This window comes from Netta rufina, assembly GCF_964035555.1.
Source record: "Netta rufina genome assembly, chromosome: 4".
Lineage (NCBI taxonomy): Eukaryota > Metazoa > Chordata > Aves > Anseriformes > Anatidae > Netta > Netta rufina.
The window spans coordinates 47480117-47500754 of record NC_140127.1 but is presented as its reverse complement, the minus strand read 5'-3'; the positions used below and the strand labels follow the sequence as shown (position 1 = coordinate 47500754).

The 20638-nt window shown below is 39.4% G+C and overlaps 1 protein-coding gene across 3 annotated transcripts in view; it reads right to left on the bottom strand.

Annotated features, from left to right (window-relative positions):
- Window positions 1–20638, bottom strand: part of ANKRD17 (ankyrin repeat domain 17) — an 86228-nt gene that overhangs the window by 25728 nt on the left and 39862 nt on the right. For all 3 annotated transcript variants that reach the window (XM_084286399.1, XM_084286400.1, XM_084286401.1), the window contains exons 4-15: window positions 20319–20466; window positions 19881–20028; window positions 18794–19027; window positions 16821–16915; window positions 10978–11215; window positions 10257–10448; window positions 9762–9871; window positions 8870–8957; window positions 7732–7859; window positions 7163–7306; window positions 6497–6599; window positions 4220–4975 (exon numbers count right to left, since the gene is read on the bottom strand). In XM_084286399.1, the coding sequence (XP_084142525.1) occupies window positions 4220–4975; window positions 6497–6599; window positions 7163–7306; window positions 7732–7859; window positions 8870–8957; window positions 9762–9871; window positions 10257–10448; window positions 10978–11215; window positions 16821–16915; window positions 18794–19027; window positions 19881–20028; window positions 20319–20466 (2384 nt within the window). The remainder of the gene's footprint in view (window positions 1–4219; window positions 4976–6496; window positions 6600–7162; window positions 7307–7731; window positions 7860–8869; window positions 8958–9761; window positions 9872–10256; window positions 10449–10977; window positions 11216–16820; window positions 16916–18793; window positions 19028–19880; window positions 20029–20318; window positions 20467–20638) is intronic.

Below are 20638 nucleotides of genomic sequence, written 5' to 3'. Positions count from 1 at the left end.
CAGCTTATACCGCCCCAAGCACCGCTTGACTACCCAAACTGAAGTCTTGGCATTTGTTAAGATACTGGGCAGTCAGTTTTTTTTTTTTTTTTTTTTTTTTTTTTTTACTTATTGCCATTAGTAGCATTGTTGCTCTTCATCCTGGTTTCTCCCTGGACATCTCAACTTTTCCTTAGCTCAAATAAAAAAAGGACATCGCAGCTGCTGCCTTCTCCCATAAGCCCAGCAGCCCCACCATTCAGAAATATTTCCTTACACACTGCGTGTGTAAGCCAAGTGGAGGAAAGACAACAGTCAAGTTAACAAAAAAATTTCAAAAAACTTCAAAACAAACACAAGATATGTAGCAGCTGAGACAATGTTTTTTTTTCCTTTCCTCACTGATCTACATGCCCTAAAATAAAAGACATGCCTTTAAAAATAAGCCCGACATTTCACAAAGAGTATTTTTTTTTTTATGGTGATCAAGTTCGTTCCTTCCTTGAATACTTCCAATTTTCACTAAGTACAGTATCTTACAGAAACTAAACTCCTTATTATCTTTGTCAACCATCAAGATTGATACTAGTGTTGTCTGATTGTGGGCACAGCATTCTTTTCATGTGCTTATTCTTTATCTCCTTTACAACTTCAACAGTAAGCATATAAAAGTGCTGTTTCACACCACCATTGCAACAAGGCAAGATGAGGGACTGATAAAATAAAGTTACAAAAAATACTAGATACGGTAGCTTCTTCCAACTTGCTTTAAGGCAACTCAACAGCCTCAGTTTCTTCTCATCTACCCCCACTATCTTATACTGCCATTGCTTTTTTAGTACCTTAAGTTATTAAAAGCTATGTTCCTGCCAGCATGCTTACAAATCAATACCAAACACTTCAGATGCATAACATGCCTTGAATTACAAGGACCCAAGTAATGTTCTGAATTCTAATACAAACACATAGCATTGCTTCTATACACAAACATCTCTGCAGTTGAAGCCCTAAAACCACACTGCAGTTGTGTTCTTTAATTCAATGATTTTTTGTTAGAGTCTAGCCCATCCTGAGTATTCTTCCATGTCAAGATCCAGTCTTAAAAGGCAGGCTACCACAGGCTCAACCCTGTACAAAACCAGCTGCCTAGCAATAGACACAAATCTCTTAACACTCCTAGAACAATGGTCTAAATGCATCTACCATCCATTTGTAAGAACAGCATAACCATTGCCAACAACTGATCATAATCACACCAGAGCATAAAAGCTTCCATCCTTATAGTTTTCCAGATCTCCTGCATGCACTGCAGATAGGATTCAATTTCGTTATTTTGCTGTGATGCTGGCTTTCTCTTGTAGTTTTTTCCAGTGTTGAGTTCCCAGTAAGATCTAACAGTCAATGTGTATTCTCTTCTTATGTATTAATTAAGCTAGTTAAAACTATCACTGACTCAGCTCACAAGGTAGCTTCCAGGAATTAAACTATCAAGCACTTCAAGATTCCAGAAATACTTTGTGAGGCTGTTCCCAGACATACTCCTTTGGAAACAGTGATCTACTTCAACATAGGGTTAGTATTAAAAACAGAAGATGGTTTAAATCACACATCATTTAACATATGCAGTATTTTGAGTTAAGAGTTTTATAATCTCTTTTCCACTGCCAAAAACATGCTTCTAATTCACCCAGCCTCTCAGCAAGCAAACACCTTATCCAGCATCTGAAGCTGAAGAGCAAGCCCTCTGCTTGTCATTGATTCCAGCAGGATCAGAAAGGAACCCTACATTGCAACTGCAAGATTATTTACTACTTTTTCAATTTCCCTATTACTTTAAAAAGAACAACAAAACAAACCAAAAAAGCCACAATCACCTCAAAACCCTCAAGTCAGTACATTTTCCCATTGTGTCTCCAGACAACTTCTGCAGAGCTCTGGTAACACCAATTAGCTACTATAGTAACAAGGAAATATACTTTATCATCCCAGAGTTGATCTAGCAACAGCACTTGACCAGGAACATTGCTATCTTACCCTAGCCTCTCACTAATAAGAGCATTTGCACACGTGACCTTGTTCTAAAAAGTACTTAACATGGGACAATTCAGCTTGCAATAAAAACACAGATGAATACTATATAAAGTTTACTCAGCCAAGGTGTAGCATTGTTTTTGTAACTGGTGAAACTCACCTAGTGCTGCAAGCCACACATCTGTGCTGGAACTACCCTCACGTGTCTGTCACTGCCTCAGGAACAGGAGGTTTGTATCCATGCGGGATAATCTAGAGGGTTCCCATTAAAGCAGTACCGAAAACTACTGCCGAAGTATTTCGCTGCTGTGCTTAAACATTTTGTGTTACACTGAACCCATTTCCATTCCACACTAAGTTCTGAAGCGTGCAATAAACTTGGCATCAGAGCTGTATAGTCAGGTCTGTCTGCTCTCTTGAAAATTACCACTTGGCAGAAAAATAGAGATGGAATTTCATTTGTACAGCCTATAACAGACTTCCCACAAAGGCCTTCCAAAGCACAATTTAGATCTCATTTCTAATTGCATGTGTGTGCTCATGTACTAAGAACTGAGACTAAAGAGTACAAATACATTCACTCATTGGAAGTATCTGACTTTCACAAAAAGGATGCACAAGCACTTGGATTTGGGCCAGCCCACCTAAAATCCCAGATCCTCAGTATGTTACATGCAGTTAAATACATCGCAAGTGTCTTCTAACTGAAGGTTTAAGTCATATTTAAAGTGCATTGCGTGCGTACTTCATAGCTACCCACAAACCACGTTTTCTCTCTTGAATTGAGTATCTGATTTTGGCACATATCCCAGCAGATCCACATGAGAGACCTTCAGCATCAGTGCACACTATCACGACGTAAGTAGCTTTATCTACCGTCTCATGTCTCCTGTTGGATATGTACTCACTGACAGCTTCCAACTCTTGTGTCTAGGCTTAAACTAACACCAGATTTTCTGAATAGAATCTGTGTCTCCCGTAAGTTTCAGTGATTTTTAAGGGGGCTTTGCCCAAACATCAGAGTACTCAGTAGGAGCCTAATTTTCATCCCACAGTTTTAGAAGCCTTGTTCCAATTTCAAACAATCACCACCTGGAATTTCCTAGTTACCAAATCCTCTATTCACTGTGCACCATTACTGTACTCCCCTAATTCCTGCAGTACATGCAAGAGATGCTACACACCTCTGCACCTTTGGGCTAGAATATTTTTGGAGACCTGCCTTTTCGCCAGCTCACATCTGAACATGCTGCGTTAGTCTTACACTGTCTCCTTATAAAGGAGATTTGTTAAGACAGAGAGCATTTTTAAAAATAAACATTCATCAGTTTCACAAAGAGCACCCTAACAAATTTCAATCAAGTAACATGATTTTTTCCCAACATTCCTGAATAGTTAACTTGTACTCAAACAAGTACTCAGAATGAGTAGTTCAGCCATTACACTAACAGGGGACTACATGCAACTAAAGCACATGTAAAGGAAAGCAATGCTAGCAGCTCACACTTCCCAAGTACTTAAGGCCTGTTTCATTATTTTTAGTTGCTACCTTTTAAGGCCTTAAAGCTCTGATATAACATGGACAAAAATCTCCAGAGCAACTCGAAAAACTTGGTTAGGCTAGATTTTTTCATTGACAAACCAACAATTTCCATGAATATACTGAAAAAAAGTTAATGGAATTACTGCCTTTTCTTCTGAACAGAAGTAAAAGTTTCCTAATGGTTCACTATTCAAGGCCATCTACAGCAGCTCTCATTCAAAAGACAAGCCTAAAGGTTTGCTACAAGTTGTAGGCATAATGTAGGCTCAAAGCCTATTCTGAGCACTTCAAGTCAGCTCTCTGTCAACTAGCCAAAAGTACTAACAAACAGCACCATCGTGATGTTATTCCTGAGCTACAGACAGGCTGAAAAACTTTTTATCTCTAGTATATCCACCCCCCAAACCAGAAAAGAAGTACAAATGCTATTTCTGACATACCAACCTGACAAACAGGCACCTGTTAGCACAACAAAAGGAAAAGCAACCCTGCAAATCGAAAAGTTAAAACTAATTCTCTGAAAACCTCAACACAGGGTTATCAGTAGGCTAGAGGTACTGCTGCAGAGCTAGCGGGAATACACAAACACACACACACACAAAGAAGTTGACATACCCTCAACTGGTTAAGCAAATATTATACCTGCTCGTAACAATATAAACCCACCTGCCATGATGTCATCCAGCGTGTCATTGAGCGTCTGAGCAGGGCTGGCTACCATTAACCCTTGCTGTGTTTCTGTCAGTATTCCTTGCCCCAGCCCTGCTAGTTGTGCTTGGCCCAACACTGGCTGTCCAACTATTACACCTTGCAGTTCTGTAAGATTTGCGATGGACCCTGGAGGTAAGGAACCTGCTGCCAGAGGCAAAGCTTGTGGCATCGCCAGAGGCTGAATTGGTGCAAAACCCGTCTGCGCAGCAGCTTGCTGAGGATCATCTTTAAGCAAGATGGGGTCCACTTGTTGTAATCGTGCATAGTCTCCCTCTGAGAGTTGTTCTCCTACCCCAACAGGAGTCAGTAGTCCCAGGTGCTGGCAAGACTGTTGCTGCTGCTGCTGCTGGAGCTGAATTCTTTGCGCTTTTACCTCTAGATATTGCTTTTTTAGCTGCTGCTGAGTTTTCAGCTGTAACTCTCGTTCCACTTTCTGCAGTTCCTCCAAAATCTTTTGTTTCTTCTGGATCTGTTCCTCTCTCGTTTTGTTCAGCTCCTCAATCTTCTCTTTGGTGAGCTGGTCAGCGTGTGCCAATTCCAAGGACTGCAGCTGAGCATTCTTCTCTATGGCTTCTTTTATCCTCTGCTCCAGCTCTGTCAACTTGCCCTGAGCCTCTTCTACAATGCTCTCTGGAGACTGATTGGTGATGTAACCCTGTACATCCTGGTTGTTTGCTGGCAAATGACTGCTGGACTTTTGTTTAGAAGCAGCTGTGTGAAAAAGAAACCCCCTCAGAACCAATGGAAGTGCATATGAATGGCATCCTCATTATAGAGCTACTGTTGGGATGCTAAATGCACCAAGACACAGCACCCACAGAAGGTCAGTGTACTGTAAGGCCCTCAAAGGAAAAGGTATCTTTCACTATCAATTTTAAACACAGCAGTCAGATTGCAAATTAACAGTATAGATTATTGCGCATACATTCCAAATAACCCCTAGGCTACGTTGAAATATTTACTCCAACAATTGTTATACTTTCGCCAAATGAAGCGATTGTCTCAAGAGCCGCTGTTATCAAGTGGTGCTACAAGATAAATGGAAACAAAAGGGTAGGATATGCTGTCTCTTCACTTGATCTTTTGCGACTGGCATCGTGTTAAGGCATAAGTGTATCGTTACAGCCCTGAAGCACAGCAAAAGCGATGCAAAAACATCTCAAGGGACACGTGACTTTGCTCAGGCCACCAGTTTTGCGAGTAGTTTAGTACGTTTTAGAAAGTACTACACTTTCTAGGAACACTGAATCCTTTCACTACAGGTATCCAGCTTTGCTCAGTTGACAAACAGTGCTAGAACCCAGGATAGTCATTTATATTTAACATGACCTAAAAGGGTATGTTTAGCCACTACATTTTATCCATAGCAGACATGACTTTGGATGTGTCAAAACTCAGCTCTGCCCAGGCAAGGCAAATAATTCAGCCTTCCTGTAAGAATGAGCGATGGACTAATCCAATACATCTTTTATGAAGAAGTCCACAGTAAAACAGCTGACATGGTCTGCCATACCAGTTGGAGAAGGAACAATCTGTTAATTTTGAAGGGTGAAAGACAAATCAAAACCCAGGATTTGAGCCAGTGGCGGTGCCCAGTTTCTTCCAGTAATCCTTGCTGTATTTCCAGAACAATACAAGTGTACACACAGTATTAATTTTATGACATGCACGCCTGTATTTGCACTATTGCTGATCCTTGATAAAAAAAAAAATGTTTTGGAAGAGACTTCTAAAGTACAGAAAGAGTAAAGTTATCAAAATAGTGATATCAAAATAGATGCAAATTTAGTCCTAGGAGGAGCTAAGCCACATCAGACTAAATGTTTTGTAGCACAAGAAATTCCGCCTTCAGTCAAATTAGTCAAACCCACTCCAAGACTACTATCCTAAGAAAACACGGGTTACCCAATCAACTACCATATGGAACGTAACAGTTGCTACAAATTGCACTAGCAAATTTATGTAGGTTTCTGGGTGACATTCTGCATTAGTCCAGTATGTCAAACTAATATATATGTATGCTTTTACTTAGGCAGATTTCTTGACGCTTTGTGATTACAGGGTTAGATGACTGATACTTCATATTTGATAGATAACCAATCCTTTAAAAAAAAATTGACAGTTTCCTTGACTGAATTCATTAACACTCTTCATAGGCACTACTCTGCTGTAAGCGCAACCCTAAATCTTCTAACGGATATTTAGAAAATAAGCTCCAGAACTAAGACTGACCTTTATTTCTGATGGGAAGGGTTGTGGCGACATTAGCAGGGGGTTTGTCAGGCTCCTGGGGTGGGACGACCATGGGCAGCGCCTGCACTGGTACACGAGGAGCCTAAAATGTTGGATACTAATAGATTATTTTCCTCATACGCTAATCTAGTGATAGTTCAATAGAAGGTAAACAAAACCTGTTAGAAAAGCAGACTTTCATGGTAACTAATAACATTTCATACGTTTTAAATATGCTGAGTTCAATAGTTAACCATTTGAGATCGCCTGACTTCCATATGCTTGGCATTCTTCACCTAGGAAATAACTTGCCAAAGACGACTCATCTCTGTACTGTACAGTGCTAGTGCTATACTCTGGAAAAGGAAATAAGCCACAGCGGGCTACAAATATAACTCTGAAGAATAGCCTCATTAAAGCAGACTTCAGTTACTGGCTTTTTACTTGACATTTTTTCAATAATCTTTATAGAATAGGAAAAATAAAGGACTACACGGCGATGCTCAGAGGATCTTCATTTTCACAACAGCTCAGATTTTCAAAATTGACCTACAGTTCAGCACTAGATGAAATGACATGATTGACTTCTCTTCTTTCAACTTTGAACAAACTGCAACACACACAAACAAAGCCCCACAAAACAGACCATCAGCCCTTAAATCTTACCCTATTTAAATCATGGGATGGTGGGGTCAGCTGAGTAGCATCAGGTGGAGGAGCAGAAAGCAAGTTGTTGGGGTAGTCTAGAAGGTAACAAACCACACTGGTATGACCACCCTTTGCTGCCTCTATTAACATCGTTGATCCATCCTAAAAAGGCAAAGATCACACTATTAGAAAAGATCATAATGAAAACACGATAATGTTTTGGGAGATACAACAGTATATATTCAGACTTCCTTAATATTCCACCTGCAGCAAGTCCACAACTGAACTTAAAAAACAGTTGTGTTTTTTTTTTCCTTCTTTTTCCTCAACAATAACTGGAGCTCAGCCTTCAGATTCATGCTAATTAACAGGTCTGTGCTCCTCCATACACCAACTCCTACAAACACATTACTAAACATAATGCCTGCTTGTGGTTTTCACTGAAATACCTGCTCTTTGATCTTACTGATATCATGACATGTTGGGTCAGTTGCAGAGAATACAGAAGTAAATTCTCTTGCATATCTTCAGCTATAAGATGAATGGAAGACTACTTCAGAGGATAAGAAGGTAGTTGAGTTACAAACCTTCAATCTGTGTGTAGGATCAGCACCATGAGCTAGCAGTAACTCCACAACTGCCAAATGACCTCCAGCACAGGCCAATGACAATACTGTATGATCGTTGTTAGCAGTGGTCCTATTCACATTTGCTCCTTCAAAAACAGAGAGAAAAGATTATTTAAAAAAAAAAAAAAAGAGACTTCAATTGGTTCTCCTCTACCAAAAGAGAAGGGATACCAAGTTTGCCGCCTTCTTAAGCACAAAAATACTGTCTTTGGCTGCAGTTTTGCAACTGCTATATAAAATTCAAGTCAAACTCTATTTACAAACTCTATTTTAGAAGCCCATTTAACCTGCCACAGTCACCAAATTCAACATCTCAGTCTTGTCAGGTAGAATTTGACCCTCAGCATATGTGCCTCCAAGAATAACAGAAACACTACCTGCACTAACACTCCAAGCCCATTGTCCTAACTGGTATGTTAGCTCATACCAACCTTCACACAGTAGGCAAACCTATTCCTTTTAAGTTTGCTACCAGTTTTTTAGAGAGTGGTATCTTTCTCTACAAATGATTCAACACACGGATCTTAGCTGGCTGCCAGCAAGCAGATTACCAGTTGCAGCTCTGCTTTTTTCCTTTACAGAGAAAAAACTACATCACACTGGTAACTTCAGCCTAGTCCTGCTCCACACCAGGAAGCTAAGAGAAATATCATTCAGCTTGTAAGAAAGGAAAAAAAAACAGTTCTGAGCTCTGTATGCACACTACAGGCCTAGTGTCATAAGGCTGCGGCTGATAGTTCCGACAACATGGAACAAGTTATAATCAAGATGCTGAAACGAACAGGTGCTTGAAATTGAACTTCTGAACAAGACAGTGCTCAAGAGTTGTACCGTGAACATGGCAACACCCAGTAAATGCTACAGTTGTTACTGCTTTTACTAGCAATTAGTGAGTGGAATACAACTGTTCTGAAAAGTTGTTGAAGTTTCCACTAATCTCACCTGAAACCAGAGGTGATTGTTAAGAGCCTAGTTTAAGGATCAGTGAACTACTTTAAAATATTTCAACCAAACCTAAATTAAACTACTACTGATGTATGTCCCTAACTCACAGCATCTCTAAGAGCCAAAATCAAAAGCCTTTACACAAACTTACCTTTGCTAATCAAAAACTGAACAGTGCAAACGTGACCCGCCCTTGCAGCTTTCATGAGAGGAGTTCTTCCACCTTCTGATTCATGCTCCTAGAACAGATAAATAAAGACTTAGAATTCAGGAATCACAAGTAGAACATCTAAAAGGACATAATCCAACTGTTTGCTTTTTTAATTGGAAAACATCAGATGTGGAAGATTCCTTTTCAGTGCTTGACAGTCTACAAACATCAAATTTCAAACAGCACAGCATTTAAGTATATCTTGCCAACAAATGCGAACATCTACCTACCTTTGTACAGGTCTAAGATGCCTGGATAAGAAGTATTCAAAGCACATGCTGGTGATTATAGATTAAAAAAGAATTTTGTCAGGCTTAACTGCACTTTTCAGTAACATACTTGTGCACAAGCCTGGTGTAAAAATCAACTGACCTTCATTATCTTAATTCCACTATGGTACACCAAATAGATCACATCAGAACTGTCAACTGCTGCTTAAGTAACAGAACAAGTTTGTAAACGCAAGTCTTAAACCATAATCAGCTCACCAATTCCTAGCTTAGTACATTTCAGCACTGCAGAAGACAGAAAAATAGAATCCTCAATTTTGCTGTACAAGCAACCTTGAAGGGTTTAGAAATGCTTTACGAATTAACTGCCGAAGTTTTTGATATGACCTACACACTTCTAGGCAACAAAACAGTCTCGTATCTGTTAGAAAGCCATCATCAGTTCTTGCTTAGTTGAAAGTAAAAAGGTCAAAAACCAGTATAAATCCAATTAAAACAATTAACACTCAACAGCAAGTTTTCAGCAGTGAACGTGAAACAAAACACACATCATTAATTAAGGTATTTCCTACTTATAATTTCTAAATAAAATAATTACTTACCAGATCTGCACCTGCCTGAAGTAAGACATCTGCTACATCAGTATGGCCATTTTCACACGCATATGTCAGTGCTGTGTCACCTGTTGCTGTTGTTGCATGCACATTAGCCCCTGAAGCAGTATTAATGAGCATGTAAGCTTTATGGAGTTCATAACAGAAAATATGCAAGTATCTTAACAATCTTTTATAAGATCAGGTAGCAAACAATTTTCTCCCTTCAGTACAACATCTACAATGTTATTAAATAACTTAACAATACTCTAGGGGAAAAAAAAAAACACCACCCAAAACCCAGAAATTAAGTTCCCACAAAAAATTAGATAAACTAAAGTCTACGAAAGCTAAATTAGGGTCCAACTAGTACATTATTTACAATTCCACAAACCTTTGCAACCAACTTCAGTAAGCTGCTAATCAAAGTGTAACCAATTTGGGGACACGTTTTTTAAGGTTACATTAAGTTTCTACAAAAGGACTAACAAAATTACTCCATACCTGCAGCTAATAAATATTTAACCAGCTCCAAATGACCCTCCTGAGCAGCCTCCATCAAAGGTGTTGAACAACCAAGTTCTATATCAGCTCCTGCTTTAATAAGAAAATCGGCAACCTCCAAAAAACCTCCACAGCAAGCCAGAGTTAGAGCGGTTTCTTGTGTCTCCTCTGTTTGAGCATTGATGTTTGCTCCTTCAAGAAAATGAACACATATCAGAAAATACTGATTTTTAAAAGCAATATCAGCATATTAAGCTATTTATTGTTGCACAAGTTATCAGTTTATATCTCATTTCTACAGCTTCAGAAGTATCCTTCTAAAACCATAACACATCAAATCTCAGTTTCCTTTAACTACTCGGGGAACCCCTCTGAGAACTCAAAAGCGCTTCTCCACAGCTTTTCAGTAATAAAACATTATCGAGATATGCCAAGGATATCGTGCAGAGTGCAAGTTACCCACATTAGCCCTTCAGTATAAAATACCTGTCTGAAAAATGCAAAGCTGCTCTGAAGAACAATTCAGGATGACCACTTACCAAACAAAAGTATAACAAAGAGTATTTTGCTAAAGAACTGCTCAAAAAGAGGGTGATGGGTTGTTCAGAAGTTGTTCAGAAAGGAACCAATATAATTGTAATATATTAAAAAAAAAAAACCAACAAACAAGGAGACACATGCCTACTGAATTGTAGTTAACGGAAGGCACTTCAATAGTTACCTTGACCAAGTAGTAGTGCCACCATCTCTTCATGGCCTTCTCTAGCTGCTTCCATCAGCGGTGTGTATCCTTCATCGTTCACCTCTTCCAAGTTAGCTCCACGTTCAATCAGCAAAGCTGCCAGTTCAACATGCCCACCACAGGCTGCTAAAGTTAACGGAGACTCGAAAGAGTCAGCAGGCATGTTCACCTGAGCTCCACTATCAAGAAGTAATCTTGCCACTTCCACATGGCCGTCCTACGAAGAGGAAAAAAAAAAAAAAAACAGTTTAAGAACTCGTAACAAAAAGAAACTTGCTGTTCTTTTTCAAAGCCTAAAGAACTCACCATCTAAACTCCATCAAATGACACGTAAGAGCAACAAGTAAGGAAGTCCAAAAATATAACAAAACTTCCTTACAGTTTTTCTTAAATATTTGGATAAAGACTAAAGGTCCACTGTTAAACCGGTAACTGGAAGAACTTCAGGAACGCTTTTATTGAATGTGCGTTGTTCAAAAACAGCATCAGTATACACATACTAAGCTTTCCAACTTGCAGACTGGTTGACTTCACAGAAGACACACGAGTTCAAGTGTTTGCTATCACTTTAGTCAGAGGGAAAAAAACAGCCCAGCAAGCTTGACAGTATTTTAAAAGCATACCTCCTCCACAAGAACAATACCAAGATGCTGTAACACCTAGTATTTGTCTTCACTGAACAATGCAGACAGAACTGAAGACTGTCAAATGTATGCAAGGAGCAAAAATTTTAGGAAATAAGCTACCACCAAAGTGCATTTATGTTCTTTCAACAAATTTACTACTAATGAGGCAAAGCAGTGTATTAAATGAGAGTATTAAGAGAATCCACTCAATCTATTTACTTGGACAGGAGAACAGGTTGCAATGTTCTTCTTAAAGACTACAAAGCCTTTACACTGTCAACAGGTCACAACGTCTAGGCTCCACGCTTCGGCAAGAAGAGGGAACTTAGATTCAACATGCAGTTGCATTATTTGTTATGCAGTATATTTTCATTTCAACACATCAGAAACACAGTTGGTCCTCATCTCTATGAGGACTTCTAGCACCTCAGAATATTTACTGATTCCCAGCTTTTGGGGAGGGAGATGAAAGAAAGGGCATGGCCTAAGTTAAACAATTTTGCTTCCTTACTATCGTAAAAAGCCATGCGCAACTACACTGCTTGTCTCCTGGCACTTGCAGAACTATTGCGCTTCCCGCTTGATTTTAGAGCAGTCCGGACTTGTTTAGTCTTTTCCCTTAGAGGGAGAAAGCAAGACCATTTGTCAGGAGTTCCTCCTAGATCACAAGAGCCACCTCAAACTATGGCTTTCCCTTGGCAGCAGTCTTGAGGTACTGTTAAGTTGTAAAACTGGTTACCCAAACGGAGCTCCTGCATTTGCTTGCTTGCTTGCTTCCTTCGGATAACAAAGAAAAAAAAAGATTTAAGCATATGATCTTTGTCATATTTCTAGCACACCTAGATTCAGGAACTTGATGAAGTGACTTTCCAGCTGTATGCTTACATTGAAATCCTGACAATGACGTATCAAAATGCCATTAAAATCTGATTTTATTTATAACAGAGATTAATCAGCTTGGTCACTGTAGTCCAACAGCAGAAAATCTCCACATTGGTTTTCTCCAGAAGGAAGTTATGATCATTCAAGCCTGGAGTAACCAGGCAGGGAAAAGCCTCATAGACAGAACATAGGAGGGTAGCATAAAAAAAGCATCTGCTTACCACAAACACAAGGCTCTCTTGAGGTTGTCATTGACAAGGTAAGTACATTCTGAACTCAGATTAACTATTAAGAAGCAGCCAATTGAAGCCATTGACATCCTCACCAAGAAACAGCAAACTAAAGCCATCGTTACCGTCAAGAAGCTAGAAACCATAACCTTAAAAGCTGTTTCCCAGACAAAATACAAAATTGCATCTGACACATTCCAACCTCTTTATCTGAAGCACTGTATACCTTATCATTTCCAGGGAGCACAGCAGAATTTTGTCTCAGAGAAAGATCTAGGCCATTAACTAGGACATATTCACTTCTTTTTCTGCATTAAGTGACAACATTATTTCAGGGAAAACCTCCAAAACTCCACAAAGATTCTTTCCTTGAGGAAATACAGGGATGGTGCAGAATAACTCACTAATCATTATAGACTGATTTAGCTCAAGCATGGCAAACAGCAATATAAGAGTATGCTTCAAACTTTTGTACATGGACTGGGCAGTCTTGAAAATAACTCCTGGTGATTAACCACACAAGGGACTTTTATCTCTGTTTTAACAAACTTTGCAACAGGATGGTGCTGTTCAGCTCTTCTAAAATATGTTTAAAACACCTAGTAAGTGTTATTTGATCACAAAACATTGTCTGATGAATCTGCACAAGTGTACCAGGCACATTTTGAAGATCAACCGATGTGGGCAATCAGTACTCGTCCCTTACTGGAGAAAATTACATTACTTCAGTAAGAGGAAGCTCAAACTAGACAAACCTGCTTTTTGCTCCCACGAGGCAAGTCACATTGCTTAACAACTCATTTGCATTAAACCACTACTGCTGTGTATAAAAAAGCTGTTGGACAGAAGTCTTCCTGAATGCTTTGTAGGACAAGGTTCATGCAGTCTCTTAGGCCTGTATGTAAATGCTGTGCCACAGACAAATTCGCTAACATATACTCGATTCAGTGCTATCCTGAAGGGCAGTTTTCTTGCATTACTGCAGGAAAAGCATGCCGAGATGAGAAGCCTCTGCTGTATTTCAGACTGCAAACTTTTTAAGTATTGCCACAGAAAGCTGCTCCTTCTGAAGCAAAACCAAAGATCCTGGTAACATCAACCATCTCTCAGTCAATTAATTCTGAGAATGTGTGGAAATGCCCACTTAGGAAATATTTCCGGAGGAAAGATGGGACACCAAGAAATTTTCCTATTGCTTAGGAAGAAACGGGTCCCAACATTTCTTTGAGTCCAATGGATGTGTTAGTCTGTTGGTGGAGGATCATGGGGAAAGGAGGAAAACAAAGCAAGGAAAGCTCGCTCCGCAGCTCCACAAAGTAGCAGCATTCCCTGCAGTCTGCCAAGCTGTCTCGATGAAAGACTACTGCAAACAAGATTATTTTATTGCCATGTTCTAGGGAACTAACTGCAAGCACAGAATCCATAACTATATGGCACACTTATTAATATTTCAGATTAAGAAAGAATAGCTGAAGTCCTGTTTATCTGCATGCCTTGCTTTCTAATGACTTCTTGAGAACTGCCACTGTTAATGATCCCCCTATTTGCAGTCATTAACTTCTTTCAACAGACAACTGTGGCTGAATTTAGAATCATTACTGTTGTTATTTCAGGAAAGGGAAGACGACTAAGTTAAGTTTCTAAGAAGCATTCGTGGCAGTCCTCTATGGCCACAGTCACAAGATACTACACAAGGCTTGTGACAAAAAAAAAAACAAAAACACAACCCACGACAAATCTAGCCAGAGATGAAATAAGAAAGTAATTAAAGAGGCAAGTTTTAAGTTTTATGTTGAAATGGTACATACTGATGAAGAATTACTAAAACATATGCATAAAGCATTAACAAAATTTCTGAACAAAGCATGCTGCAGCTACAAACCCTAAATAGAAAAGGAAACCTCTACAACAAAGGTTTCTTCAAAGCCTCAAAGGCATTCACAGATCCTTATTTTAACTAAATACAATAAAAATTAAGGGGGGGAGCCTAGTTCTGCTCCTTTTTGTTTTATTTTCCTTCTCTCCACCAAAAGAGGTTCCAATTCACATGTAGATCTAGAAATGAAAACTGGTATCTAGATGAATTTCTCATTGTGCTAATCCTGCCAACCCTTGGTATTAAACAGTATAGGGCTAACTCATACCAATGTACCCACTTCTCTGAAAGGGGGCACAACAAAGCCTGAACTGTTGGTGCAGAAAAAAGGAATCAAGGAGCACATTTACGCAAAAGTAAACTCCAAAGGAAAAAGCAAAAGTAATTGAAACCTCAACCTGAGGCTATATGTAGCAGTAAATGGATTTCCAGTAAGATATGCACTTTAAAGGTGATGCAGATAAACCAGAGTTACATACGTGGTTCAAGCTTATGAGTACCTCAAACAAAAACACCACATAAAAACTGCAATTTAACAAGTTCTCTTCACCACAAAAGCTTGGAATAATGTTAAATTAAGCATCAATTTTGCTATTTCAGCATTGAAATGTACCCATACATAACCTTTTCAAGTGAAAGTTAAACCAATATTTGTTACACCACAAGAAACCAAAAATCAGATTTCTTCTCAGTCTTATTAAATTTTATAAAAAGGTAATCTCTTTTATGCTGTCATTTTACAATTACCTCAGATTAACAGACCAGCAACATGGAAGTATTTTTCTTAATTAAGTTTCTTAACAATTTCCCCTTCTGTTTCCTAGTTGCTCCCCACACAGCCTCTGGTGCTGTGTTTTCAAGGAGCAAGGTCAGCCCTAGGGTCCCCAGCATAAGGACATGAACTTCCTGGATGGCCACAAAAACGATCAGTAGGCTGAAGCACCTCTCCTATGCACACAGGCTGAAGGAGTTGGGGTTTTTCAGCTTGGAGGAGAGAAGAATTGAAGGATACCTTATAATGGTCTTCCAGTACCCAAAGAGGGCCTACAGGAGAGCTGAGAAGGGACTCTGTCAGGGATTGTAGTGATAGGACAAGAAGTTTTAAATCAAAGTATGATAGATTTAGATTGCTGAGAAGAAATTCTTCACCACAAGAGTGGTGAGGAACTGGCACAGGTTGCCTAGAGAAGCTGCGGATGCCCATGCCTGGAAGTGTTCACGGTCAGGCTTTGGGCAGCCTGGGCTGGTGGGAGGTGTCCCTGCCCCATAGCAGGTGCTGGGACCTAGGTGGTCTTCAAGATCCTTTCCAATTCAAACTATGCTGGGATTCTATGATAAGTGACTGGGTGAATCATACTGAAACAAGTCCCACACACACCCCTAAATATAACCACCAACATGGGAAGATGAACACTTGGCTTACAAACTCCTTAAACATGCCTAGGTATGTTAAATGCTTCCAATAGCCAGGTTACAACCACATTCATCACCCATGTTTAGTGCCTACTGTAATAGTCAAAAGCATTTCAACAGCCACTCTCAATCTGCTTTAAGTTACTTCATTTGGAGATGGCTGTAAAAAGCATTTCTACATTGTATGCTCAGAGCTGCTGTCCCAGAAACTGACAGAATTAGCATTTAAAAACTATGTTTTCTTTAAATACTTAACTGGTGTTTACGTCTGGCTATCTCTCAACTCATGAATTCCTCTGAACTGAGGTCACAAAAGTATCTCTTATCAAACCAGCCCTACATGATTATTACTGGACAAAAAGCCAAAAGTAACTGACATAACACAAAGGCAGACACAGCCTACAGAAGCTGCTTCAGGACAAGCAGAGCCTTACTTGCTGACTCCTACCACTTCAGGAAAAAAAAAACATAAGTACAGCTAGACATAACATAAACCTTGTTATTGAAAGAATGTGTTAATATCTCTCTCTCTCACTGTCTCAAGAAATTAACTATTTTGTCAGCCCTGGGAGCAAAAATTTTCATTTTACTGTTTTAGGAAGTACCATTTTTCCACTATGATTTTTTTTCCCATTTTTGCTTCATTGTGTAACAAAAATTCGTGACATACAGAGAATCAAAATATCACACAGTTGGATTTGATACCAAAAGAGGCCAAAAAGAATCACTTTGTTCATCTCCTGCAAGTGAAAAGACTATACATATGCCTCACAGATTAAGTCATGCATCTCTTACCATGCAAGCCTCCATCAGAGCAGTGTGCATTTCATCTGTCTTGTGTTCCTGGTCTGCACCAGCTTCCAGCAGGAACCTCACCATTTCTAGATGGCCTGTACAGAGAAAGTACTTAACAGTTACAAACTACTTTCAGCAGGTACATTTCACAGCTGTCATAGAGAAGGTCTAGCATAATATAATTAAGGTAGAAAAAGGCTATGTTACAAGAAAAAAATGTCAGTAAAACTGTCTCAGTAGGCAAGTTCATATCTACAGGTTTAACAACTGCAGAAGCCCAATAGCATACTTACTAAAAATACCATCCGATTCACTTAGTGGCTTAAATCATGTCTGTATTGTATGCATTCCTTGAGGTGACATTAGAGCCGAGCAGTGCAAACATCAGGTTTACCAGGGTGATTTATTATGTCTGAAGACCTTACACTTATTTTTTTTCAACTACAGAATGACAGCCTTTTGTTTGGTTGACAGATTTTTCTGCTTCTTCCTGCTCAACTCTAGGGATTTAGGGTTACTGTGGTTATAAATGCTATTGTAAACAGCCCCTGAGCTCCTATCAATCCTTAGGCCACAAAACAAAGCAGATGGACCTTCACGCTGAAATTTGTAGAATTTGACCACTTATAGAAAACCTCCAACTACAAAGGCACTTAAAAGCTTTTGGAAATTATTTACTCTCTACCACTCCATTAATTCATGGCTATAGCTTCTCAAGTTCTGGAGGTACGTCAAGTCCAGTCAACTCCACTATACAGTCATGATTCACTCAAGAAGCAAACATAAAACCAAGCCAGAAAAAAGCTGCTTTGTAACTCAACATGAATAAAGCTAAATCTTAACACTAGGAATACACCTAGCAACAACACAAAGCGCACAGATACTGCCCAAAACGAGGCTACAGTCGTTTTCCACCCTTCCCCCTTTATTTGGGAGAAGCTAGTAACTTTCTTGATCTCAAGTACCCGAAATCGTTCTACTACAGGAAGCAAGCAACACATAAAAAAAGAGTACCATATTTCGACTTCCTAAACATGAGATTTGAAGTAACACAAATTCAAGAGATACTGACAGAACATATGTGGATAGGGGGAAATTTTTAGTTTTTTATTTATTTATTTATTTTAAACTGAGCTTTCCAAGCTCACCTCAGGATTCAGGGCCCAGACTTACTTCTTGAGGGAATGGACAGTTTGGGTTCCCAATGCTCTTTCAAATACAGCCTTTGCCCTGATAATCACCACAAAGACAACTACCAGAGCTTGTGAAGGTGTTTGGTAACACTGCACCAGGAGTGTTCAAGGCAGAAAAACCTACTGCAATGCCAGAGCAAGTATCTCTGTTACAAATACCAATTATTCTATGATTCCAAGAGCCATTCCAATAGCTCTAATAAAACATATACTAAATGAGTATTACAACAACTGCTCTGTTTGAACAGATCTGGCCTTTTAATAAAACATTTTTGTTTCTTGCTCAGATGATGCAAGATAGCTGCCTAATACTCCAAAGGAGGCAGGAAAGTCCTGGTGCCTAAGCATTGACACCTAAAAGGCAAAGCCCCAGATTCTGCATGTTTTGTAAGTGCTAAGTCCTTCAAATTATTCGGCATTTCTGTACCTAAGCAGATGTATCTTGTAAAACAGATCAAGTTTATCATACTCATTACATAAAGTTTATCATACTCATTTTATGAAGAATTAATTTCTTGCTTCAGAATTACTTTGACTAAGAGAAAAATATTTCAAAGCATTATAGGACTCGAACAGAAGTTTTGTATCTTAGTACTTACAGTCTCCATGCTGAGGCTCATTTTACATATGGTACCCATGTGCTATGCAGTATTTAAGCCAGGATAAAAGTCTAAGTGTCTATTCATAGCCTTTAAATTAATTTCATAACAGACAACAAGGCTGAATAAATACATATTTGTCAAGACTTTCCACACCTAAGCAAAGGCCTTGGTACTATACCTTTGTAACAAGCCAGTGTAAGTGCGCTCTCCTTAAACTCATTGGAATGCGTATTTATGCCTGCGCCGTTTTCTAACAGCACTCTGGCCACTTCCACATGGCCGGCACTTCCTGCTTCCATCAGGGGAGTGTGACCATTTTCATTATGGTCCTCAATGCTAGCGCCTGATTCCAGCAGTACTTTCACAACATCTACGTAGCCTCCAGCACAGGCATATGTAAGGGCTGTATTGCCTAGAGGCAGAAGAGAAAAAAAAGTTTTAAAAAACACAACATCAAATTTGACAATTTCTACGGGGAACCTGGTGCTCCACTTTACTGTTTTTACTGAGTTAACTACCGTAAAAAATAAAGGGGGAAAAAGCAATAACTACAAAACACAACTCAGTGCTGACAAGATGAAGATCTAAACGTGCCTGGTAACAGTACTGATACAATTCTCCTCCTATTTTTCTCCTGGTTAATCCCAACTTGCACCACAAAATCCCACCACCTTTCCTGCTAATCAGCAGAGACATACCACACTGTTAGAGCAGGAAAACAACAAAGCAGTATTACTACTTAGAACTACTTCACTAAAAAACCTCCACATGCACATTTTCTCACATCCTAACCTGCCTCATCATTTACAGTCGATAATCAATTTGCCCATGATAACAGACTACACAGAATCTCTCCAATTAACAGCTGCATTAACTACGAAAATTTCTTAAAGCAATTTGGTCACAAACAGAAATGCCTCCCAAACTGCCAAGAAACATGCAAAAAACGTCATCTTCTCATGCTTACTGTTTTCCCCAGGTTAACTAGACCTGCCACCAAATTATGTTCTTAGTACACCAACCCTGCAAATGTAAATATCTTTCAGCTACTAGTCAACTTAATCCACTTTTGTCCACAACCAACTACTGTCTTATAGCTACAAAGAAAAATACATGAGCCAAACTGTAAAACCCAGAGGAAGAGATCTGCTTGGAAGAGCTATGCTCAGCTGAGAGCCATTCTTACCTAACTTGCACATCAAGTTCCCACAAGCCACAAGTCTCAGCCTTCCAATTGTTTTCAGCAAGCTCTATCACTTAGTTACCTGTTGATGACTGTGCATTCACATCAGCACCATGAGCTAGCAGCAACTTGACGATTTTGACATGCCCGCCATTAGCAGCGGCCATTAGAGGTGTTATGTCTCCCTTAATACCTCGATCTTCTACATTAGCATGCATCGCCAGAAGAACCTGTGAACAGAAGGATGATCAACAGCCTTGTTAGGTGACAAACCAGAACGTCGAGATGGTTACAATATTACACAAAGACACCTTCATGAACAGCTTTGTGTCAGACACTTGAAAAATATGCACAAGGAATCCACTGGCAACACACAGTTTGTGGGCAACTCCTCATTTGTCATTTAGCTGACATATTCTAGTACTTTAACACCACCTTCGGGTGCACAAGTTAAAAAAACATCAGTTCAATAACTACCTATTATGATATGAGATATACAGAAAACAGCCAGAAAACCTACCTGTGCAAGCTCATAATATCCTGCTGAACAGGCTAAACAAAGGAGGCTTTCCCCTTCTTCTGTGTGCTCATTCACACTTCGTCCTTCGATTAGCAACTTCCGCACAGCATTTACATCGCCTTCTGAACAAGCCTCTGCCAAGCTGCGGCTAACAAAATAAAAAGCATTAAGAAGTGAAAATGGACCATGCACGAAACACTTGGTCTACATACAGAACAAAAAGCCCCCCATGCCATGAGGACACAGAATGACCTAAAAACCATTGTCAACTGTTAAAGAGTTGGCATTTTTACACTTGAAGTTTTCCAAGTAACTTATCT